The 16,379-nt window shown below is 42.5% G+C and overlaps 1 protein-coding gene across 1 annotated transcript in view; it reads left to right on the plus strand.

Annotated features, from left to right (window-relative positions):
• Positions 1-16,379, plus strand: part of myo18ab (myosin XVIIIA b) — a gene marked incomplete at its 5' end in the record, with an annotated part of 119,006 nt that overhangs the window by 90,536 nt on the left and 12,091 nt on the right. Inside the window, 9 exons of the mRNA XM_079225066.1 lie at positions 902-1,012; positions 2,834-2,938; positions 4,029-4,175; positions 4,575-4,688; positions 9,477-9,593; positions 10,998-11,081; positions 12,149-12,286; positions 14,231-14,416; positions 14,554-14,693. Of these exons, the coding sequence (XP_079081192.1) occupies positions 902-1,012; positions 2,834-2,938; positions 4,029-4,175; positions 4,575-4,688; positions 9,477-9,593; positions 10,998-11,081; positions 12,149-12,286; positions 14,231-14,416; positions 14,554-14,693 (1,142 nt within the window). The remainder of the gene's footprint in view (positions 1-901; positions 1,013-2,833; positions 2,939-4,028; positions 4,176-4,574; positions 4,689-9,476; positions 9,594-10,997; positions 11,082-12,148; positions 12,287-14,230; positions 14,417-14,553; positions 14,694-16,379) is intronic.

Genomic DNA, 16,379 nt, shown 5'->3' on the forward strand with positions numbered 1-16,379 from the left:
GTTGTGATGATATTTACCATTATCCTGTCAATGGAAGTCAACCACAGTCCATCCATTGTGTTTTTAATCGCTCTCCTCGATATAACACCACATCGCTTGTGGGCCATTTCGTTAGAGACGTGCTCACATCTCTCACCCAGCGCTGTGAAGCAACAGAGCTGACCTCCACAATGTGTTGAACATTCAGAAGATTAATATCTCAACAACTATCATCTATGGAACGTCTACCTGAGCAGAGAACGGTTTTCTGTTTTTTGCAGCCGTCGGCATGTTGAGAAGATAAAGATGCCCTCAATTTAGAATTTAGCAGCTTTAAAGTCCGAGTACAGCAGGGATTTACCAAACTGCTATTTTAACAACTTAACATTCAGTGGCCGTGTGCCAGGCCTCCTACACACCAGCTCTACTTAATCACACATTATTACAGTTCCTGTGCTGTTTACCTGAGGAGTACTACTGCTAATACTACATTCATACTGTCTGTTTTGTGAGCTGTTCCTAAACGATCTCCCCTCTGTCTGATAGAAGAAAAATGATAAAAACAACGTCCGAAAGACAAAAGGGCCCTCACTCCGCTGTGATATCACTAGCGACCTGACCGGCTGGTTAAGAGACGTGAGTGAGGAGTCAGCAGGAAGTCAGGATCAAACCGGTAATAAAAGGTGTTCTCAAAACACACCAAAACAGACTGAGCTGCAGTGATGCTCCAGACAGGAAGCCAGCGTTCTCTCAGCCTGCCTCCCTGCAGTTCTTCCACTACGACCAGCTGTCAGACTCTATTAGCAATATTGAGAACAACAGTGTGGACTGTACTATACTGAATTATTAATGGAAACAGGGTTGAAATCAGCTACGGCCTCCTTTAAGAGCAGAGTGTACGACGTCTGTGTTTGTCTTCCAGGCCAAGCTTCGTCTGGAGATGGAGATGGAGCGCCTGCGTCACACTCATTCCAAGGACATCGAGAGCAAAGACGATGAGGTGGAGGAGGTCAGGCAGTCCTGCAGCAAGAAGGTGAGGACGTGTTCATGCACACATTGTATTACTGTGACTAAAGTTTGCAATCACTTTAGCAGTTTGTTGTACAATTCTGATTGAACGTGATGGAGAGACGGGTGCTATTGGGAGGACCAAGGTAAAGACTAGCACAGAGACGCGATGGAGAGAAACCGTACGAGGACCTAATACCAATATGACACTGAAAACACTTCAGACAACAGCAAAGAGGACTGCGGCCAATAAAATGCTGAATCTAAAGTCACTTTGCAGAAGCTCTCGTCTCAGCACCACCTTACCACCCATGTCGAATTTACATTTCTTCTGAATTTGAATGGATCACAAATAGATCCAGATCAGTACCAAATGATCATTGAAGGACAACTCACAAGAGACGGGAAAAGACCAATTATGTTTCTCTTTTATTCAGTCATGATGTTGGACTGACATCCTTTACAATCCTCACATATAAAGTGCAGTTAAGTTTAGCACCATTGCTTTCCAGACATGTGTATATCTTAGTTAGCTGTAGTTCATACCAATGTTCTGACCCTGATGGTTACAATAAACACCCTTCAAGCCCATATTGACTTAAGATCAACTTTTTATTAGTGACAGGCCAATATTTCTAATCCTCCCCATTTTAGAAGTGATCATATTTCACTGAGACACATCAACTGATTTCTGATCTGCTCCTTTTTAATTTACTGTTGATTGTTGCTGGTCATACAAACTCATCTCTCTGTTAACCTGTTGACTTTCCACAACACAAATGCTGTCAGTATAGCATACTCACCGCTCTGCTGCTCTCACGTTGTTGACTGGTTGTATGTCGTGTTGTTGCATTGATGAGTCGGTGCTGTGGAAGTGGATGTGACAATGAGCCTTTTCATACCTTTGTCTTAGTGACAACGTTTATCTTTTACTTGCTTGAGGCGTTTATTAAAGGATTTAGGGTATTCGTGCTAGGTTTATGAACTGACCCTCATAGTAAACACCACACACATACATACATACAAGGGAACACTACATATACAAATAACCTCCAACTTTATTCAGAATTGTATTTGTTAGAATAAGACCATCACATGAATTATTTAACTCCTTGAGTCACATTTGCGTGTATGTCAGCATAATGGCTCCCATTGGTGGCTCAACGTGTGTGTGTGTGTGTGTGTGTGTGTGTGTGTGTGTGTGTGTGTGTGTGTGTGTGTGTGTGTGTGTGTGTGTGTATGCGTGTTAATGCTGTTTTGCATTGGCTTTGCTTTGCCATTGTGACTGCCCTATCACTGCCCTCCACCAGTCAGGCCCTCATTAGCCCCTGCAGCATTAGCTTTCTCCACACTGTGTCTTCCAGGGTCATGTCCATGGGGATGTAGTGTTTGATGATGGATTGTACTGGATAACTGCATGAGGGAAGTAGACTTATAGTAATGTCTGTGTACTTTGGATGCTCACTATGCATCCAAAGTACATGAATATACAAGCTACTGTAGATTGGTTCTTGGTCCCCAGAGGATAAATCCCACTGACTTTGGTGATCCCCTTGCTTTTCCTCATCGCAGGTCAGCATTTTCAATTATCCCGTGAAATATCTCACAATGTACTGGATGGATGTGCACAACATTTGGTACAGTCATTAGTACAATTCATCCTGAGAGGATAATCAGGTCAACATGTCAGGACTTTCAAGGGATCTAGACATAATTGGTAATATTCTTAGGTAATATTTTGAAACTATAATACATGTTGATCTCAGCAGCCATGTGTGCACTACTTTCTGTACCCCTGTGTGATCAGACTGAATGTACTCATTGCTGAGTGTTTTTACGTGTCCAGCTGAAGCAAATGGAAGTCCAGCTGGAAGAAGAGTACGATGAGAAGCAGAAGGTGCTGAAAGAGAAGAGAGAGCTGGAGTCCAAGCTTCTGTCAGCACAGGACAAGGTAACTACACTGTAGATGTGAAGGAGCCCAGCCCTGTTGGACAGAAGATGTACAAAAAACACCTGGAGAATCAGTCTCTCCAGATTAAAATGTTCAACTTTAATAATACATTTGTGTGAAATAGTAAATTTAAAACACATTCATCTTCCAACAGAACTTGATCTGTATATCTGCTCATTTCTTCACAGTATTCACAGCACATTATAGACACATTGGGTATGCGCAGGGTTATATAGTACCAGAACGCTTAGAAGGTTATTAGTTGTAAAACTAGAGCACTACTGCCATCGATGTGTGTGGGTGGAGATGTGGGCATTTCATATGATTGAAGTGAGTCATTTCAACTGACTGACTCAAATATTTATCTGACTTTGCCGACTGCAATTAGAGAGCATCAATTACCTTCAGACTTTGAGAACCAGGAAACGGAGGAGAATCCTGCTGCAACCAGACCATCTGTGATCACAGCGTATTGACTATTAAGCAGCGTGACCCATCCCCAGTGGAGCTTTCTGTACTGACGTAACCCAACATGAAAGGTTTTCAAGGGTTACGGTTAAAGACTCCACAGATTTTCTTTCCTGTTTTTTCTTTCTTAGATGTACAAGCTGACTCCCGACATCTTTTCATTCATTAGTCAATGGACAGAGAATTCATTTAAATGTATATTTAAATAATTTCTATTTTATATATAATAGTCAAACTATTCTTGAAATTCAGTGTTTGACCTTTCTTCCAGATTATTTTGTCAAACTATGATGTAAATGATTGGAAAACATGTAGATTTTCAAACATTTCCAAATAAATTCATAGTGTTACTCTTATCAATCTGTTCTTCAACAGAGGTAGTAGTACATAAGACTGCATGTTAATTGTTAGTTATTTTAACACAGTAATAAGACACTCCTCTATTTGCAATAATGAATGGATGACAGAATCACACAATAATGGTTTTCCATCTCTGTCATGTGTGTATCACAATGTATGTGTATGTGTACATGTAGGGCTGGGCCTTTAAGTGGTAACATGGAGTCCGGTGCTAACCCCTGATGTATCAGTTGAAACCTAACTGTACCTAACTGTTTCCCAGGCGAGAAGTGGTGACATGGAGACTGAGAAGCGTTTGAGGAAGGACCTGAAGAGAACCAAGGCCCTGCTGGCTGATGCCCAGATCATGTTGGACCACATCAAGAACAACGCGCCCAGCAAGAGGGAGATCGCTCAGCTCAAAAACCAGGTGCCGACATCATCAACACACCTCGGGATTTCTTTTTGTGCCATTTATTTGCACGTTAATATATTTTTCACAAATATTGTTTTTGTCAAAAGTACAAATATTACACAGACGAGTACTAGACAATCACAGCAGAGCGGGTCAGGACTTTGACATTCTAGGAAAAAGATATAAGGATACTTACTCGAAAACTGCCTATACATGTCTATCCTTGAGAATAATAATGACTGCTCTTTATCTCTTTTCAAGTTACATCTCCAAATGTGCCATATGTAACCACCGTTCCATGAATTTGAATGGACTGGGACCAGAATCAATTGATATTTTGGTTCAATGACTGTTCATATGATTTACATTTAGTTCCTGAACTAAGACACTTTGCTCCACTTGTGTCTGTTCCAGCTGGAAGAGTCTGAGTTCACCTCTGCGGCGGCAGTTAAAGCTCGTAAATCCATGGAGGTGGAGATTGAAGATCTGCATGTTCAGATGGAGGACATCTCCAAAGCCAAACAGGCGGTCAGTACAGCTCGCTGGATCCTCAGCTCGGCCTTTAAAAGCACTTTCCTGCAGCAACACAACCACAGAGGGCATTCTGATCAAATGTATGGTTACTCTTCCTGCAGCAAGTTGTTGTTAAAGAGGAGGGAAAAGCTAAAGCTTGGAAATGACCATCAGTGGTGATTTTTTTTTTTTAGGCTTTTAGAGGGCGGCACCATCTGTGGTGGTAGCAGGATAGCAGTAGATCTGTCAACTCCTTGTTTAGCCAGCGATGAGGGTTAGAGGACACCCTGTTCCCTCAGAGTTCTTCATTTTCAGCTTCTATATTTCCCTGAAAAAACATACACTTCTCTTTTTCGCTGTGATTACCTATCACGTTTCTACTTCTTCTTTTTTTTCTCAGCCTCTCTTAATCTTTTTTTGACCTTTTTATACTTTGCTTTCCTTTTGGCAGGACATTTCTCACTTTATGCCTTGTTCCTATGGCAATATGGTTCCACATGTCGGTAAAATTCTACTTTTTTCCTACTATTTATTTACCCTCAATCTTACTGTCTATAATCTCTTTTTGCATTCTCTCTTCATCGTTAAAGACACGTCACTGAATTGTACTGAACAGTTTGACTGCATGTTTCAGGAAGCTGAGTATATCACAGGGAAGTGAAGGTAAAGATAATCCAGTTGACCTGCAGGTCAACAGGAATGGATGGATAGAGGAGGCTGTTCCCTAAACTTCATTTGTTTGTCATTTCTTTCTTGTACCCCTGAACAGAAAGATGTAGTGAATGAGGATGTGTATGTGCACATACTGGAAATGTTACTGTCGGCTCTTTTCTAAAAGTGTTTTTAAAAGACCTACCTGCTCTCAGAACAGCTTATGAGCAGCATTATGGAGTTTGGATTTTGCCACCAGAATATGTATCGGCCTTTTTGGTTTTTAACTACAAATATAATCAATTAATGCGTTTCATTTAAGAATAACTAAGCATCCAAACAAAGCTGAAAACCAATTTATATGGGCATTTAGTAGTGTTGTTGATATTTTAGTGCAAATGGTGAATGGACTTCATTCATCCTTTTATTTAGTCCTTCTACCAGCCATAAGAAAAGTCAAACTGCTAGCAATTAGCATAGGCTAATTAAGAGGGTAACGGCCACCATGAACGGAAAGTTAAAAACGAAGAAGTCTGGCTACATGTTGAACTATAGAAGACCCAGCTAGCAGTTCATGTGGTGCTTTGTATGTTCCTTAACTGTAGCATGAAAGCATGGTGGAATTAGCAAGCTAGCTAGCTAACTAGCCACATGTGCCACAGAAAAGAGAGTTGGTGGCTCAAATATCAGGGGGGTTGAAGGTGCATAGCTGTAGCTCAGGGGGATGAGTGGTCGTCCTGCAACCACGAGGTAGCCGTTTGATCCCCAGCCCCCCCACAGCTCACATGTCGAAGTGTCCCTGAGCAAGACACTGAACCCCCAACTGCTCCCCGGGCGCCTCTCAGGGCTGCCCACTGCTCCCTATCCAGGGATGGGTCAAATGCAGAGAAGAATTTCCCCAAGGGGATTAATAAAGGATAAAAAAAAATAAGTTAAGTAACAGAACCTAAACTAACTAACGGCCCAGGTGCAGTCACATGGTAATAAAAACAATATCAGTAAACTCATAGGTTTACGCGTTGGTGCCATGCTGTCCAATCACACTCAAAAGCGGCTTCGTCTGCGAGCGAGTGACGCAAGATCCCCTTAGTACCGGGCCGCACAGAAAGAATGGAAGAAATAATACTAATCGAAAAAGATGTTTTATTTTGAAGAACGACCGGATACATCCGTCTGAGCCTCTTAGTCTTGACACATGTCAAGAGGCTACGTGATAACGTTACTCCCAACATGAAACTTAAATGTACGTTTCAACTCTGCTGGAGTGCCGGTGTTCTGGATTAAATTAATGCAGAATATTCTGAAAACCTGCAAGCAACATCCAAACCATGAATGTGAATACAGATCAGTAGTGTTGCATGCTGGGTGTGGAAACTGTGGAAACCATATGTGTGAGTAGGGACACGAGGACTACTATAAATGTACATATGTATATATATAAATGTATATATTATGTATTAGAGTAAATTTAATGTTTTCTCTGAGCCATAGAATATAGTGGTGGCCGGCGATCTCAGAGGCCGCTTGATGACGGAGGTGGGCCGGCCCAACGCCGTCGGCCTACCGGGGGTGTCCCCCATGGCCAGTCCGCCCCCACCTTGGGGTAAATAGGATGTCTATGCAGCGAATAGGTTTACAGATGCGCTCCTTAGCGCCATCTATCGTCGGGGAGTTTGAAAAGGAACGAACGAGCCTCGGCCCGAAATCAGATTTTTTTTTTGCCGTGAGAAATTGGTTGTGTGGCGTGAGTGCGTGTGAAAACATGCAAAAGCGTGTGTCACACGGCGAAACCGTGAGAGTTGGTAGCTCTGCACTAGTCTCCCACTTTGAGGGTGTTTATTGGTCAGGGCTATGCACGGCTTCATCTCTGCTATCCTTTTGGTTTTGTATTAGGCTGTTTGGAGAAGCTTTCCACACAAATTCATCCTAATGTTTTCCCCAAAAGGCATGATCCATTTAGTAGAAGGAGAAAGGGATAAGATGGAGGCGCAACCTGCTGTTTGTTTTGAAATGGTGTCTTTGAGGACGACCTCTGCAGCAAACACCCAGCCTGCTGGGGAAGTAGGAGGCTGCCAGAATGACAGAAATGATTATTTTATAAATGGAGGGGTTTCCGATAAAGCCTCAGCCACATCAGACATTGCAATTCAACCAAGATAAAATCATGCAAATAACATATATTTTCGATGGTTGGCCCTTTTTACCATCTTGCCGCCGTTCTATCGCCATAATTGCAGAGCTTTGAGGAAATTGTCTCTCATGTTTCCAACAGCTTTATGTTTTCCCAAAGAGCCACAGCAACCTGAGAGGAAAAAACAAACAAAGAGCAGAGCAAAGTAATTGGGTTGAGCTTGCACTGACAGCCTATTGTTGAATGTGTTAAAAGAAAGTTTGATGCTTTTGACTGTCAGGTTTCTTCTAGCGTCCATCAATAAAAGTTCCCCATGCTGCAGAGGATGAGCTGCTTCCAAAGCTTTTATTAGCACTCAGTGAGACCAACGGTGAATCTTATGAGGGAAAGTGTGATATGTAAATGAATTTGACCCAGATTCCACATGGATATTTTTAGTTACTGAAGTGCACCTTGATACGTCTCAGCAGTGGGTGGTTTTAAATAAATAGACGAGGAATAAATAAATCTTAGCTTCAAAATAAGGATTTGGGTGATGAGGTTTCTTTTAATTCTGTGATTTGAGTTCATTCTTCTTCCTGTTTGGACCGTTTCTAAATGAGATGGATGCTCCAGTGTGAGCTCCACCTGTGCCTGGATCCTCAGCTACTCGCTATGTGCAAATGGATTCATTAGCCCAGTCATGCTTTATTAATCCATGTCCCTGAACCAACAACCTGTCCCTCTTGTCTGTACTCTGCCAGTCCCTGCAGGAGGCTTCCTTCAGCACAGGCCCTCAGCTGCAGGTATCACCCTGGTGTTGATAAGAGAAGAGCTCTCCTCTGGGAGAAGGTTCTGCTGTGCATACTAAGTCAGAGCATGATTTATAACTGTTTATGGAGATAATGCAGGGGAAGGTATACATTTACTTTCTAAATGTATACAATGAAAACACCAGTGTGCCTAGAAACTCTATATTATAGATCACCTAAAATCTATATATAATATAAGATGTTACTGTGATGGTACAGTGTCAAGAAGGTGTGGTAAGAGAAAAGTAATCTATATGCACTATATGCTTTTGAATTGATATGAATAATGATGATGGTGATAATAAGAATTGTACTATTAATCCTGATAAATAATTAATTTCTGCATATTTTAAAGATACACATTAATCTAATTATCAACTGTGGTGGTTCACGCCCCGGCTCTGCTAGTCGCTGTGTCCCTGAGCAAGACACTCAACCCCTAATTGCTCCCCGTTGTTGTGTCTGTGCTATATAGAAGCAAAATGTCTGTTTGACTCTAAATGATCATAATTTACTAAATGAACATCATGCTGGATTGAAGAACACTAGAGATTGGGAGCATAAAGATGAAATCACAAAACCTTATGCATCATTCATCCATCAGTTAATAAAGGTCTTGTTAGATCAAGAATCTGAGCTCCTATTTTATTTGTCACGGTGACAACAAAACGCTGCTTTTGTTCTGCTGCGTTTTTTCTGCTGCTATTCCACTGTATTACTATTGTAGAGTGTAGAGGCATGGGGTGCTTTCATAGGACTGGTTATACAATGTGCTATATCAATGTCTGTGTTCAGTAGATGTTGTGAGATGCATTTGGCCTTGGTCTGCCTGTTGTTTTCATCACTAGCAGCGCTGCACACAATGTTATTTGAGTGCTGCCGCTCAGTGAGTTTGCGTAAGACATGTACTATATCACCTTTGACTTTTAACTGCGGTGTCACGACTGTAGATCTGTTTAATCCGAGCTGTACATGTAGTGACTAGCAGCTCTGATCTGGAAGGAAGGCCGTGGTAAATGATATCGTTCTCTGCATTGGAAATGTATCAAATATGAGTTTTATTCAGAATGTTTTACACTTGAACAGCAATTTATTTGATTCAAAATGATTCAAGAGCTCAGTGTGAAGCACAGATCCTATTGGTGGGCTGTCTTTTCTCATGTCTAATTTAGTCTCACACAGCTGGTTTGATCTATTTACGAAGCTCTTTGGTTTCCTTGGTGTCTTCAGCTGGAGGAGCAGCTGAGTCGTCTGCAGAGAGAGAAGAATGACCTGCAGTCCAGGATGGAGGAGGACCAGGAGGACCTGAACGAGCTCATGAAGAAGCACAAGGCTGCCGTGTCTCAGGTCCGTGTTCTCCTCTTCCTGTCAGAGACCACAATAACATTATGGCCCGAAAAATCCATTTCTTTATGCAGCTTAATCCTTTAAATTATGAATGAATCCAATTTTAAAGGGGAATTATGAAAAGGAATTTTTATTACAAAAATCATTTAAAAAGAAAAGGCTTTGATCTTTGACCTTTTGTCTGTCATATTCCATCTCACAATGAATTGGTTGCTTACTTCTACAAACATTTACACTTTCCATTTCATGATTACTTAAAATACCTAAAAAGGAAATGTAGCTCATTCTACAGAGCAGCCACAGGAACTAAAACTCATACACAAGGAGCTCGAACACATTTCATTGCATTTAAAACCAATGTAAGCAATACCAAACATTGTTGGTTGATTGATTGGTTTATTTATGTCTGGAGGATTATTAGATTTTCTTTTCAAAAGACTAGATACAAATATTGGTTATCTGTGTTAATGCATGTGCGCCCTCAAGCATGTGCAGGAGATAAGCTAAACGGAGACCCACTCGTAGAGAAACTACTGTATACAAGATGTCCCTCAACAGAGAACTTATAACAACCAGTGCAGTATGGATCAGTGCTACAGCATGGAACACATGGAGGACGTTGACTGGCTGGTGTATGATTTCTAATAAAAAGCAGAGATTTGTCCAACATATCGGAGACCTGATGTGTCAACGTTGCCCACACACACTCTCGCTCTCCGCTCCCTCTCTCGCATACTGGTTTCACAAATAATTTCAGAAATCTTTGAAAAAGCTCAAATCCCTGCATCAAGCTTTACATTGAATCGGTTGAACCGCTCTTCCCTGCCATTTGAGAGGTTTTTGAAAAGCGGCGGTGTTTGGCTCGCTCCCATTAGTATTGATGTCACCGTACATGCAGATGAAAAAAGAGGAAATGAAAGTGGAGTAAAAGTGCTTCCTTTCCATTGCTGATGGGATGATGAGTGATCTGCCTCCACTGGCTGCAAATGAATTCATCCTTCCTGTCTGAAGTGAAGCAGCTGAATTCCCTGTGGGAGCGGCTGCAGCAGAGTGCTTCATCTACTGGGAGGAAGAGCTCACATAGTTCACACCGGTCACACTGAAATGAGATTCATTGATATGCTTTCAACAGACTAAAAGAATGTTTCCAGCAGAGTTATTTGTCTATGTAATACCACTGTGTCATTGTGTTTAACATATTTTTTATTGTTTGGAGGTTAATGGATTTAGATTTTGTTTTTAGGATTCTCGCTGCATGTGTAGCCTGCATACTGAATAATTCAAATACTTCAGATCATGTATTCTTCCATCACATGGAATACAAAAGAAAAACATGATTAATATCCAACTGATGTATCATGTTGCTCACTGACTTTGCTTCTCTTGTGTTTGTTGTGGTTTCAGTCGGCCCAGAACCTGGCTCAGATCAGTGACCTACAAGCCCAGTTGGATGAGGCCCTCAAGGAGAAGCAGGAGGTTCAGGAGAAGGTAGATGCTGGTTTCCTGCTCTCAGCATACCACTGTGACAAGGACATCCAGTTAAAATCTGTATTCCATCTAAAATCACAATTAAACAGGCAGAGAGAGAAAGTGTGAAAACTGCCAGCAGGACGAGTGAACTGTAATCATGCATGTATTTCACATACATGTTGGGCTCAGTAACCATTTGGGAAATAGCCTTTATGAGTTTATTCTATTAAAATGCAGCGGTGATCTCCCATCTCCTTTTTTAAACTTAAAGTGTCCTCTGCTGTAGTGTCCAGACTACAAACTTGAAAGCATGAATGTGCAGCGCAGCATCAGCCGTCTGTCTTTGCCTTTGCTCTGGTCTCTAACAAATACAACCCTTGATGTAATTGATGTGTTATTCAAGCGCTGCAGTATGTGGCACAGATGGCCAACTTGGTGTCCCGACTCAGACAAGCAACAGTGCTGAGCATGCGAGTGCTGTCATCGTCATAATGACTGCAGCATGAAGCTTTTTCTCCATCCGACACAGCTGGAGTAAGATGTCCTCTTCTGGTCCCAGGTTTGGCCTCGAGGGTTATTTGGGGTTCAGTACAGTCCAGATATCAGTACAGATGGGCCAAATCTAAACAAAGTTTCAAATTCATAATACTTCAATTGCTCTACTTTGTGCAATTGTGAACCAATGTGTTTGTAATGCAACCAAACGCAGCAGAGGATGAGCTGTCAGTCAGAGAATAATGTACAACTCAAAACATCAACTACTGTGGGCATTGGTTGGACTCTAATGTGCTGGTGCGCTCTCGGAGGAAATTTGCATCAAATATCAGTTCATCATGAGCTCAAGTCATAAGTGTCAACAGCTATTTAGTGTTGGGTGTTATCTGCATAGCTATGGAAAACCGATAGGCGCTTACAATAGATGACATTGGTAATGAGACTGAAGAGTGGTGCACACAGGAAGGACTCCATGGAATGTCTCCTGTTAATGATGAAAAGCTTTGAATTCAGACAATAAAAGCTCTGTTTATATCCTGGCCTATTGGTCTCACTCACACATATAGTGAATGTGTCTGTTTGTGTCTTAGTTGCAAGCCCTCCAGAGCCAGCTGGAGTTCCAGGAGCAGTCCATGGTGGAGAAATCCCTCGTCAGCCGGCAGGAGGCCAAGATCCGCGAGCTGGAGACCAAGCTGGAGTTTGAGAAGACCCAGGTCAAGCGCCTGGAGGTGAGAGCTAAAGCCAGGTGTTGGTAGGAGGCTGGTGGAGGGAGCATGTGGAAATCATGTGAAGAGATGGGAGGGTGAGGTCAGAGCTGGACTGCAGAGGCAGAGAGAGGTCATGATAACATGCTCATAAATGGCAGCACACATACACATTCCAGACCACTGCCAGTTAGACCGTGCCTGCTTCGCTTTGTCCTCCAGCATTTGTTATTGTGTCATTTTCAAATTATGTTCTGCTTTTGCCTGAGACAAAAAGCACAAGTGAAGGCTAAAGGTTACCATCTGCACGCTCTCAGGGAGAAATTGAAATCCTCTCTCGCCCACTGATAAAATGACCCAGTGCTCAATTCTGCAGCTTCAGTTTAGTAATTACTCGCGGTGCAATTCACCTCCAGGCACACTCCCTCTGCTCCTTGCAAAAAGTCAAAATAACTATATTTATTTATTAAATGTGATTTTTCTTTTTTTGCATGTGGTGATTTTTGCAGAGTAAAGGGGAAACACACAGAGACCTTTTGCTTGGCTTTCTATGGCTTCTCAGCAGCAATAAAAGCTGCAGTGGGTGAATATTTGAGGTTGCCTGAGTAGCATTACTCATCAAAGCTGGAGGTAGCAGAACTCAATCAATACAGATGGGAGGAGGAACAGAACTAAACCCACTCAGTATGTGAGATATGGAAGGGCTGGTGGCTAATGCAGGCGCTAACTCACTGATGAAGCATGCTGCTGGCTTCGATACAGACTGGCTGCAGATTTAAAAGACTTATATGGGAGTCACCTGTTAACACGGCTGAGGACCAACATGGGATGAAAGCCTGCTGCACCAGTCCAATGCATTATTGATACAAATAAGCTCATCAATCGTTAACATTGTTTCCCGCCTGGGTTCTGTGGAGATGAAGTGTTAGACATCCATTATTCCAGGGCCTTCGTGGATGTATTGAGTATTTGTTGTGCTCTAATTCTCTACAGCAGCTTTGTGAATCAGTGTGCCATAGCAGCAACGGCTGTAGTGTTGAGACGAGCTGGTTTCTAGAATAAGAATCAGTTTATTGCCACGTAAGTTTGTTCATACAAAGAATTTGGCTTGGTGATTGGTGCATAACAATAAACATGAGCAACAGAATAAACAAATAAAATAGGTATGAGAGAGTTTATCAGTCAGTTGAGCCACCACTTTGGTCCAGAGTGAAACAACTCAGCAGAAAACCGCAGCAATTATAAAGCATATTAGGTAAATACTCTGGGTCATTATGGGTTCTGCTGATCGAGTGGAGTTGGGAAACTCCGAGGTTAGATTGAGATATGTTTCCTCATACAGTAGGACTACTCATCACTCATTCACAGATAGTCATGAACAGTAGTCTTATGAAGCTGCAGGAGGGGATTCAGGTAGGTGTGAGCTCTCGGCCACTTAGTCGGCAAGCATTAGTGACTGCAACTCAGTATGAGGAGCAGCAGGGAGCCAGTGGAGAGGAAAGAGAAGTGGAGTGACATGAGCCTCTTTGGCTGCTGAAGCCCAGATGTGCTCCCGTCACTTTGGACCATTTGCAGCAGCTTCACTGAGCATGCTGGCCAGAAGGGCCACACAGCAGGACCTGGTCGCCCTCACATCATCTATAAAGGGCAACGCAACATGGCGGGTGACAGACAGCATGCCCAGTGTTAGTTGGCTGTGAATCACAATGCAAACACATTTCTAGCAGACTTTGTTGGAGAGAGCGGGGCTGAGCTAATCTACCAGAATGATGGATGCATGTATTGGATTGGCCACTTTGCCAGATGATGTTGTGTTGTGGACCAGCAAAAGTTGAGCCAGGTTCAGGACCCCTCTGTGCTGGCGCCCTGACAGACTGACCTTATTCAGATGAAATATATATATATATACATACATGTACATATATGGTCTGACCTCGTTGTGAACCATCTCTCTGTATTGCTGCTCAGAGCCTTGTAGCTCGTCTGAAGGAGAACTTGGAGAAGCTGACAGAGGAACGAGACCAACGCAGCAGCAGCGAGAACCGAGAGAAGGAACAGAACAAGCGTCAGCAGAGACAGATCCGAGACGTCAAAGAGGAGATGGGTGAACTGGCCAAAAAGGAAGCCGAGGCCAGCCGCAAAAAACACGAGCTGGTAAGGTCACAATGAGACAAGTTACTTAGACCTATCAATGAGCAGGCAGCAGCGTTAATCTAGGAGAGCCTGCATGGAATCCATCAACAACAAATGAACCGTTGGTCCCGCCCTGCTGAGTCTTGTCTCATTAACAGGAAATGGACATTGAGAGCTTAGAGGCTGCTAATCAGAGCCTGCAGGCTGACCTCAAGCTGGCCTTCAAGAGGATCGGGGACCTCCAGGCAGCCATCGAGGACGAGATGGAGAGCGACGACAATGAAGACCTGATCAACAGGTACAAGCATGAACACATGAGGGTGGTTCAGCTGTCAGCAGAATGGCCCTCTGATCATATTTGGGAAACATTAATAATATAGTTCAACAAAGTCATTTTCACTCTAAGGTCCCTAACTACCATTTTCTTGAGCTTTCCGCCACTTCTTAGCATCTTCATCACAGGTGGATGACAACTCGTCTTCATACCAACTCACCAGAACACGATTAAGATTGTTGTTGTTATTACCAACATAATAAGCTTCTTGTAGGATGTTCACCTGAAGGTGACCAACACTCTGCTACAATCCATAAGTGGTGGGACAGTTTTGCAAATCTTTTATGGCTCATAGTTTTAAGAATGTATTGCAATTACCATCTTTTGCGCAATTACATACATTGTAGCAGACATTTTGGAAGAGCAGTACCTTGCTCTTAGACAAACGTGTGGGTTTGTCAGCATCAGACTGATCATGTGCATTAAATGCAGAGCGCCTCTCTACTCTACTCTAAAAACCATCCTGTGGAACTACTCCTCAGTATGAAGTTTATTAGTGACATGTGTCATCTCTTTCCTGCTGAGTGAGTGAGATGAGCTATGACGCCTGTTTAGCCATTTCAAACAGCTGTTAAAGTAACATTTATAGAATAATTGTGAACTTTTGTAAAACAATTTTGGAACAAATGTAAATTCCTGTTCCATTTGCTGAGATGAACAGCAGACTGTTCATCATGTAGCCGAGACGCCTTGTCATCTCTACTGTCACACTAGCGCTGGAAGTTCAAGTCCCTTCTTCATTTGATTGTTTGCACTCTAGACTGCTCTCACGTTGCAGAACTTTGCTGAGATACATTTCAAACACATTTGTACTTGAGCTATTTTATACCTCTTCTGGGAGAGTAGCATTGATCTCTATGAGGAGAGGATAAAAATAGTTATCACACCCTGCAGATATGCCTGTTACGTTAAACTGCTCACCTACTGAGAGCTGATTTGTGTCATACTGCCATGTGACCAATGACAACTTTAACCATCCAATCATCCAGATAGTGATTGTTCTGGTCATGTCCCACACTTATTGCCCTTCCTCCTCAGACTCACCTTACATAGACAGCCGTCCTCCAACTAACCTCTGATTCGACTCCAGAGACACCAGTAGGACTGTTGTAGACGGCTCTGACTCATGAGAACACGCTCTGCAAGGCTTCCTCCTCCTCTGGAGGCAAGGCACAGAGACGGTGTCCCACAGGTGGCACACAGATAGTCTGTCATCACACATTTTTGAGATATGCACAGTATGAGCTTTGTTTACATTTCACGTATTAGTTTTGACTGTGTTCTTATTTCCTGTTTTTCTTTTCTGTTGTTGTTTGTTTTTCTGTATTGTCTTTTCTTCTTCGTCCCTCCACCTTCATCATCACGACCAGTTTGCAAGACATGGTGACAAAGTATCAGAAAAGACAGAACCGAGCGTGAGGAACTTTATTTTTTGCACCACTGGAAATGATGCAGTATTCTACAGTCTTTGAATGTGTAGTTGAGAAGTTGATCGTGGAAAGCCATCACTTCTGCTGTCACACTGTAGAAATGAGATATATTCAAAGGAAAAATCCCCCCAGACAGAAAAAAAAAGAAAAGATATCAGAATCAGCTTTATTGGCCATGTGTGTGTGGACACATGCATGGATTTAACTCCGGCTACACATT

This window comes from Taurulus bubalis (assembly GCF_910589615.1).
Source record: "Taurulus bubalis genome assembly, chromosome: 10".
Classification (NCBI taxonomy): Eukaryota; Metazoa; Chordata; class Actinopteri; order Perciformes; family Cottidae; genus Taurulus; species Taurulus bubalis.